Source organism: Brassica oleracea, chromosome C3 (genome assembly GCF_000695525.1).
Source record: "Brassica oleracea var. oleracea cultivar TO1000 chromosome C3, BOL, whole genome shotgun sequence".
Taxonomy (NCBI): domain Eukaryota; kingdom Viridiplantae; phylum Streptophyta; class Magnoliopsida; order Brassicales; family Brassicaceae; genus Brassica; species Brassica oleracea.
The window spans coordinates 35,547,601-35,556,551 of NC_027750.1; the positions used below are offsets into that span (position 1 = coordinate 35,547,601).

Sequence of the window (8,951 nt, forward strand, 5' to 3'; positions counted from 1 at the left end):
GTAGTTTTTTTTTTTTTCAAAAACTCGGAATGTTTTATTTTTATTTGTACAACTTTGAATATTATCTTATTTGTTTTCAATTTTTATTTTAATTTTATATTTTCGAATTTAAATTTCAAAAATTTTATTTTTTAAAAAAATTATTTTTGTTGAAATTCCGAGGAAATGAACCCTCGGAAATTTCCGACGAACATTTCCTCGGAATAAGTCGTCGGAATATACCGAGGGACTCCTTCCTCGGAATTTTCCGAGGGCTCCGTTACTCGAAAATTCCCGATGAAAGTTCTGAGGAACATTTCGTCGGAACTTCCGAGGATTGGACCATCGGAAAATCCATCGAAATATCCCGAGGAAGTTCTCCCACGGTATATTCCGATGACCTTTCCGACGAACTGGTGGTCCTCGGAGTTTCCTCGGAATTCATTTCCTCGGAATTCCGTCGGAAATTTCCGAGGGATTTCCGAGGAAAAATGAATTTCCGAGGAGTTATTTCCGAGGACTTGTTTCATCGGTATGTCGTCGGAATAACGTTATTCCGACGACATACCGACGATTTTTTCCCTCGGTATGTCGCTGTTTTCTTGTAGTGACCAGCTCCGAATGCCATGGCGGAAGCGAAGACTCAGTCTGGTGGTAGAGCCACCGGTGTTACGGTGTTACGGCTGAGCGACGAATTGATATGCTCGCCACGCCTTCTCCGCCGTCAGGCTTCTTATGCCTCCACCATCACGATTTTTCTACCTCCTCTGCTGTCAAGCTTCTTCTGACTCCTCCCTCTCGATATGTGTCCTATCTTCTTCTTGTTTTAAATCTGCATCTGAAAAGGGGAAAAACTTTGAGAATATAAAAAATAAAAAGAGTAATCAGGTAGAGAAGTGGAGAACGAGGAGGTGGAAATTGAGATAATTCTGTCGGAGGTGATGGTGTTGGTTGTTGAGACAGTTTAGATTCACGGAGGAGACATATTGAGAGATAGATTAGAGGATACGAAGAGGTCAGAGGAGAGAGAAAGAAAGAGATATGAAGAAAAAGTGTATTTTTTATCTTAGTGAATTTTGGTCCGTTGGATTCATTTTTATCAAAGGCTACACAAAGCATGATCCTCACCCTTCTATGTGATAGGCTACTTTATGTTGACCAATCAGATGTTATTTATTTGTTTTCCAATTCTTTTTTTAACACCATTGATTTCTTATTCTATTTTGTTTTTAATATATAAAATATTTATGATAAATTTTCGTTAATATAAATTATTTTGAGAAAAAAAATCTAAGATTTAGAATTCACAAATTAAATTGTTTAGATTTAAATTTAAAATTTTAAACTTTGTGATTGATATTGGGGTATAGTATTGAAATTTAATTTGAAAGTTTAAGATTAATTTATAGTATTTAGAGTTTAGTTTAAAGTTTAGTGTTTATTATATAAGGTGTATAGCATATATGAGAGTTATATTTAATAAGTATATTTTGATTATATCAGTTTAAAAAAATATTTAGAGTTTATGTTTAGTTTAGAGTAAAATTTGAGAATAAAATTCAAAAAATTAGATTTTTAATTGATGTGTTAAGATTTGGTGTTTAAGTTAGAAAATATTAGTTTTACAGGGTAAATTTATATTTTATGGTCTAGTACATAGGGTTCGAAATATATTGGGGTTTGAGGAATAGGGTTTGGGGTTTAGATATAGGGTTTGGAATTTAAATTTTAATCTAGTGGTTATAAATGTTATAATGAATTATTAAATATATTAATTATTAATTATTATTTTAGTGGTGAGACTTAGTTATAAATATTTGTAGAGTATTGAATGTATAGTTTATGTTTGAAGTTAAGATTTATGATAAAGAGTTTGATTAAAGATTAAAGATTTGTGTTTAGGAAAATATAGTTTAAGAATAAGAAGATTAAATTTTTACTTTAATTTTAAGAATTAAAGTTATAGTACGAAAAGATTAGAGTTTTAAGAGTTATCTTTAGAGTTTACGGTTTGAAACCATGTTTAGGGTTTAGGGTTTTAATTAGTTTTTTTTAGCATTAGAAAAATGCTATTATATGTCATTGATAGCATTTTTGAAGCCGATTAAACAATGTCTTTGGCGCTTTTGCCGATAAATATTGGCGGAATCAGTGATTTTATTTTTCCGCTCGCTTAATTTTCAAAATAACATTAATTAAGTGTTATTTTAGGTTTCACTCTATCGTAGCGTTTATCTAGCGCTATTATAGAATACGGAAAATTTTAAATCATCAACGATAGCAGTTAAGTAAAACGTGCTATAATAATATGCTATCAATGTAGATTTTTTTTTGTAGTGTCATCAACTAAACCCGCTGAAGCAAAAGGCGTGACACCAAAAGCAAGTACGGCCAGTGTTGCTAAAACCAACACAAAAGTTCAAGCAAATCTACCAATAGAATTTGGGGAGAATGTGTTTTGGCTGCGGCTCATCTGATCAACCGCACATCATCGACGTTGCTCAAGAAAAAATCACCGTTTGAAATATTAAATGGTACTCCTCCGACTGTATCTCACCTGCGCGTATTGGGTTGCCTTGCATACGCTCATAACAAAGATACAAAAGGAGATAAATTCGCATCACGGAGCCGGCGATATATTCTACTTGGATATCCATCGGGGACGAAGGGCTGGAAACTATTCGACCTGGAAAAAGAAACCGTGTTTATCTCAAGGGATGTAGAGTTCCAAGAGCACGTGTTTCCATTCCTTGATACACAAGCAACATCATCATCATCACCTGTTCCTCCGATCACGTTGCCTCCGTCTACAGACGATGACGTTGATGCAACATCATCACATATTACTCATACGACTCTGCCTCAAGAAGTCTCAGACACTTCAGTAGCTACTGACAAAGAACATAATGAGAGCCCTGGTACTTCTGAAACAGAGCATCATCAAGAACCTTTGGGATGCGGACATCGAACCCACAAACCTTCAACTCGCTATCGAGACTACGTTATCAACTCGGTTACTGCAATCCCCTCTACTCTCTCTCTCTCCCGTCTTCCATTCCATCGACATCCTCAGGTTTGTGTTATCCCTTATCTGATTATTTAGTTTATGATCGTATTTCTACTAAGCATCGCAGCTACATCATCGCCTTATCAACCAACATTGAACCAAAGTACTTCAAACAAGCTATGAAGGATAAAGTGTGGTGTGATGCTATGAAAGCCGAAATCGAAGCTCTAGAAAGAAAACCACACGTGGGATCTTCAAGACTTACCACCAAACAAGAGAGCTCTTGGTTGTAAGTGGGTTTATACGATAAAACTCCGTTATGATGGGACTATTGAGCGATATAAAGCTCGCTTAGTGGTCTTAGGAAACAATCAAAAAGAAGGTCTCGACTACACAGAAACTTTCTCTCCAGTTGCAAAGAAGACGACTGTCCGTTTATTTCTTGATATTGCGGCAAAGATGAATCACGAAATCCATCAAATGGATGTCCATAACGCTTTTCTACATGGGGACCTCCAGGAAGAGGTTTATATGAAGCTGCCTCCAGGTTTTTCTAGTCCGAATGAAACTCGTGTATGCCGACTTCGCAAATCCTTATATGGCCTTAAGCAAGCCCCTCGCTGTTGGTTTGCCAAGTTGGTTGAAGCTCTTCTGAAGTACGGTTTCTCTCAAACATATTCGAACCACTCATTGTTTGTCTACTCGAGGAATGAAACCACACTTCGGATTCTCGTTTATGTCGACGATCTGATCATCTCTGGTGAAAAACCTTGGGCCTCTTAAGTATTTTCTTGGCTTGGAAGTAGCTATGAGTTCAGAAGAGCTTCAACCCCCTGCCATCAACTCTTTCAAAATATATCTTTCAACCTGTTTTTATATGAAAAACCTTGGGCCTCTTAAGTATTTTCTTGGCTTGGAAGTAGCTAGGAGTTCTCAAGGAATCTATTTGTGCCAACGTAAGTACACGCTGGATATAGTTACAGAGTGTGGGCTACTAGGTTGCAAACCGGCTGGCTCACCCATGGACCAAAACCATACTTTAGGCCGTGCGCAAAGTGATCTTTTGTCTGATCCAGAACGTTATCGCCGACTGGTTGGGCCACTTATCTATCTCCTAGCGACACGACCAGACCTTGCCTAGTCCGTTCATATACTTTCTCAGTTTATGCAGAAACCTAAGGAGGCGCATTGGCTTGCAGCTGTAAAAACTGTTAGATATTTGAAAGGAATTATTGGGCAAGGTGTTCTCTTTCCCGCCAACACCACGTTTCACATCACTGGCTGGTGCGATGCTGATTGGGGCGCATGTCCTGGTACGCGTCATTCCCTCACCGGTTTGATAGTACAGTTTGGGACTTCACCTATTTGTTGGAAAACCAAGAAACAGAATGCAGTCTCTCTCTCATCGACTGAAGCTGAGTTCCGTGCTATGAAAGCAATAACAAAGGAACTCATCTGGATCAAAGGTCTTCTCTCCGAGCTGGGTTTCACACACGATGCGCCAGTGACAGTATGCTGCGACAACAAATCTGCTTTACACATCAGTGCTAATCCGGTTCTTCACGAGCAAACTAAACACATGAGAATCATTTGTCAGTTCGTTCGTAAAAAGATAATCAAGGGCGTCATCAAAACAACTCATGTCTCCTCTCTAGATCAGCTCGCAGATATCTTAACCAAGGCATTGGGACGAAAGGAGTTCGATGCATTTCTTCTCAAGTTAGGCATCAACAATATTCATGCTCCAACTTGAGGGGGGGGAGGGGGGAGGGGGGTATTAGAGTAGGATTTCTATGATAATTAGGAATCATACGAATATGATTTAGATAAGGTTTTCCATTATTTTTCTAGATAGCTTTGGTTTTATGTTTCCCTATTTTCATATTACTTCTCTTGGTATAAATACCAAGCTTCATTCTCAATAAAATTCAAGTTAACTTTGATCCCAAACTAAAATTTGTCATCTTCTTACAATACCTTTATGGAACATGATTCTCAATAAAATTCAAGTTAACTTTGATCCCAAACTAAGATTTGTCATCTTCTTACAATACCTTTATGGAACATGTATTGCAATGGTCGGAGAGTCGGTTTTGCCATCAAAAGAGAGCCTTCAAAATCCGAGCTAGCCGCCTTGAAGGTGCTTACTCCGGTGACTGAAGGAGCCGGAGTTGTTAACGGTGAAGAGATTAACCGAGATAAGAGTGGTCATATGATGTACCTAAGAGCGAGTTTCAAACGAGTTTTTGGATCGTTTAATTCGGAATCCTTTCATCTCATCGATCCACGTGGGATTATCGGACAAGAACTAAGTATCTTCTTTTTTAGATCGTCACACAAATGATACTGGATCGTTTTGTTTTCTAGCATGGACATCAATCGGTGCACTAGCATACATATGTTGGGATTATTTCGGGATTCATTGGAGGGTTTTTTTTCTTTCTTTTTTTAACTGCCTTCGGTCTATGAGGCAAACTAAACCAGTTAATGTGGATCTCATAATATTTTTTAGCTGTGCGTAATTAGATGAAAACGTAATCATAGCTTTTGATGATCTCAACTTTTGTGTGCAGTATTCATGTGTTTCTTATATTGCAAAATGCTTTTTAACCATCTAATATCTATTTATCTTTACATTTGCTTTCTATTATGGTCAATAATTTGGTGGAATAAAGTTAATAGTTAGCTGGTCAGCTTTATAGATAGAATGTGCATACATCCAAGCAAACATGAGAATTATTATACAACTCGCTACCAAAAGAAATTAAAAATAAGAAGAGGGAACTATTATATAACTAACAAGATAGTTATGTACGTATTATTTATAACAGTACTTACAAAGTAATAATCTACTTATATATACAATTCATTTATCAAAATGTCTACCTAATTCTCTTACAAAATACTATTATATCTAGCTAGTTTGTCAAACAATTAACGAGAATATATCTTTTATTCTATTTAGATACAGAAAAGACTTGTCGGTTGAGGAGGTCAATGAGAGCCGAGACTTATCAGGGGATAATAATAAGTCCACGGCGAATCCATCACTACAAGAACACTAAGATCACCCCCCATTGGAACAAAAGAAAATGATGTAATAAAAAAAAGTAGGAGAGAGATAATGAAAGAAACAAGAATCGTTTTTTTTTTTAAATTATATTTATTTTACAACCCAAAAACGAGAATAAAGTTTTGATTACAAGTGTCGGTTGTACAAAATTTTCCATATCAAACTATTCCTAACTAGTTTCGCTCGACCCATATCCTCGGCACATTCCGCTAGATCGGATTCATAAACCTTGACAGCCATTTACTGTTCTCTATCATTGACAATGACCACATGAATGAGAGATTCACCTCGTTTCCTCGGACGCCAGGGTTTTCTCATGTCACCTCCGGAATAGCTAGCTTACAGCGAACTTATCTAGACCTGTAATCATCACCATCGATGAAGCGCAAGCGAAAGTGATGGAAGGTTCCAAAGATGCTCATGAGTAGAATCCCGAAACTGCTGTACAACCATCTCCACCGCCAAGAACAATGCATGAAAACGGGGTTGAGTAGCAACCGCCTCGTGTATCAAAGAGAGCCCTTAAACCTGCACAAGAAAGAGAGGAGCACTACCAATAAGGGTCAAGAGACCAATCACCGGTAATGGGATATGCTAATCTCCAATTGGAGTCATCACTGAACACCAAAGAGCCGTAGACCACCTCGACTCAAGAAGAAACGACGCCAATTGCCTCTACCGAAAACCGATAGATGGACAACTTTTGACTGAGAGATATGTCTACGGTGACATACGCAGACAAGTTTCGAAATGGAACCAGCTCTCCCTTACGAACTAGACGCCAAAGCCGTCAAGTTCGAACAACCCGAGGCCCAATAGTGGAGAGAAACTGAAAGGAAGGCAGGAGGAACCACACACGCACAGCCATAGATGACTGCGAGTACACAGCTCACCGAGACTTTAAACGCCTAAGTCGGAGACATGCGCTACCACACAGCAGCCAACCAACCTCTGGACGCACTCATGAGGTAGATAAACCCTCCATGGCTAACAGAAATGAGACCTAGAAGATCGTCAAACCAAGAGGTCTTGAGCTACGACAGTATCTACTGGTCACCATAACTCGACTTTATCCGGATGCAAGCACATCCTCCGCAGAGAACTAGATCAAACCCAAGTAAGACCCACACTCACACCACATATCCAGACCAAGAACCTACTCCCCCACCTTATGTTGAAACTCAGAGGAAGGAGACCAAGCAAGAGACCGCTAGAGCTGATAAAATCAACCTCCAAAACCCTGAAAAGTCTACGCCTTTAACTCCACAACTCGAAGCCTCACCCCGTTGCGACTCCAGAAGGGATTCACTGGAGCTCCTGACACTTCTACAACGGAATCGGATCTACGAACGGATCACCAAAAAAGCATACATATCGTCAAGGAGAAAAGAGAGTAGAGACGCAAAAAGGAGAAAAAAGGAAATGGAGAGAGGAAAGGGGTTTTTTTTTACTTTTTTCGTAAAGAAATTATCAGCTTCGACAAGAATTGTTTCTTCGTAAAAAAAATTTTTGCACTTCTCTGAGAAACAAATTCTACGCATTTCTAACTTCTGTTGTTTTAGATTTATTTTAGATATTAAAATTAACTATTATCATCATATTAGAATAAAGTAATAATATAAAATTTTGAGAAAAAAATTGTTAAAGAAATGCTACGTTAATGAGGTTCTAAGAACACCAGCAGGGATGGTCTCTAACAAGAGTACCTCACCAAAATAAATAATAAAATACAGTTAAGTAAGAAAGAGAAAAAGGGAAAAGATGAGGTACGCCTGTTCTTGGAGCACTACAAGAAAACGTGGGAGTAACGATTACGATTTACGACTACAAATGTGTAGTCGTAAATTACCTTCGACTTTACGACTAAGTTACGACTACCTGAATGTTCGTCGTAACTTAGACGTAATTTTGCTACTAATATTTTTCGTCGCAAATTGGTCATAAATTAATTTCTCGTTTACGACTACACTTTCATGTAGTCGTAAAGTAGTCGTAAATATACGACTAAGAAACATTGACGTTGTACCATCTGATTAACGACCAATTTACGAGGAATGCAGTTGCACATTTGTGGTTACGTTATTATCAAACGTAAATTCGTTGTAAACCCAAAATCAAAATTTCCCTTTAAATATGATCTTCTCCTTCATCTCTTAAGATGCAAAAAAAAAACGAGAAAGAGTAAAAAAAAATGTCTAGAAATATCTATGAGCTTCGGAGTTGGATGTATGCGCATAAAGATTCAAGCGGAAGAGTAACAGAAGAATTTCTCGACGGAGCAGAGATGTTCATGTACCACGCCGGACAGACGTCTCTCACACTAGAAACGGGTAAAATGTTTTGTCCATGTCGTAAATGCAACAATACCAAGTTTGCTGCTAGTGAAACGGTCTGGAAACATATAGTAAATAGAGGATTTACTCCACATTACTATATATGGTTTAACCACGGATAAGCTGATAATAGGAATGAAGCTAGTAGTAGTAATCAGGTTGAAAATGTTCGTAACAGAGAGGAACCACATTTACCTTCTGAAAGTTTTAACCTTCAAGAAGATCATACGGTAGATCATGATAGGATGCATGATATTGTTACAGATGCATTTCGTGAAACAAGATCAGTAATAGAGGAGGTAGAAAATGTAGAGGGGCCTAATTTGGATGCAAAAAGATTTTATGAGATGCTAGCAGCAGCTAATGAGCCAATTTATGAAGGTTGTAGAGAAGGTCTTTCTAAATTATCATTGGCAGCTAGGATGATGAATATCAAAACTGATCATAACTTACCTGAAGTTTGTATGGATGCATGGGCTGAGTTGTTTAAAGAGTATTTGCCTGAAGATAATCAGTGTGCTGAATCTTATTATGAGATTCAGAAACTGGTTCATAGCCT

The 8,951-nt window shown here is 37.8% G+C and overlaps 1 protein-coding gene across 1 annotated transcript in view; it reads left to right on the forward strand.

Moving 5' to 3' along the window:
* The window catches only part of LOC106330489 (protein MIZU-KUSSEI 1-like), a 12,663-nt gene extending 7,333 nt beyond the window's left edge, over positions 1-5,330 (forward strand). The window contains exon 2 of the mRNA XM_013768945.1: positions 5,015-5,330. Coding sequence (XP_013624399.1) covers positions 5,015-5,330 — 316 coding nt within the window. The remainder of the gene's footprint in view (positions 1-5,014) is intronic.
* The last annotated feature ends 3,621 nt before the right edge of the window (positions 5,331-8,951 follow it).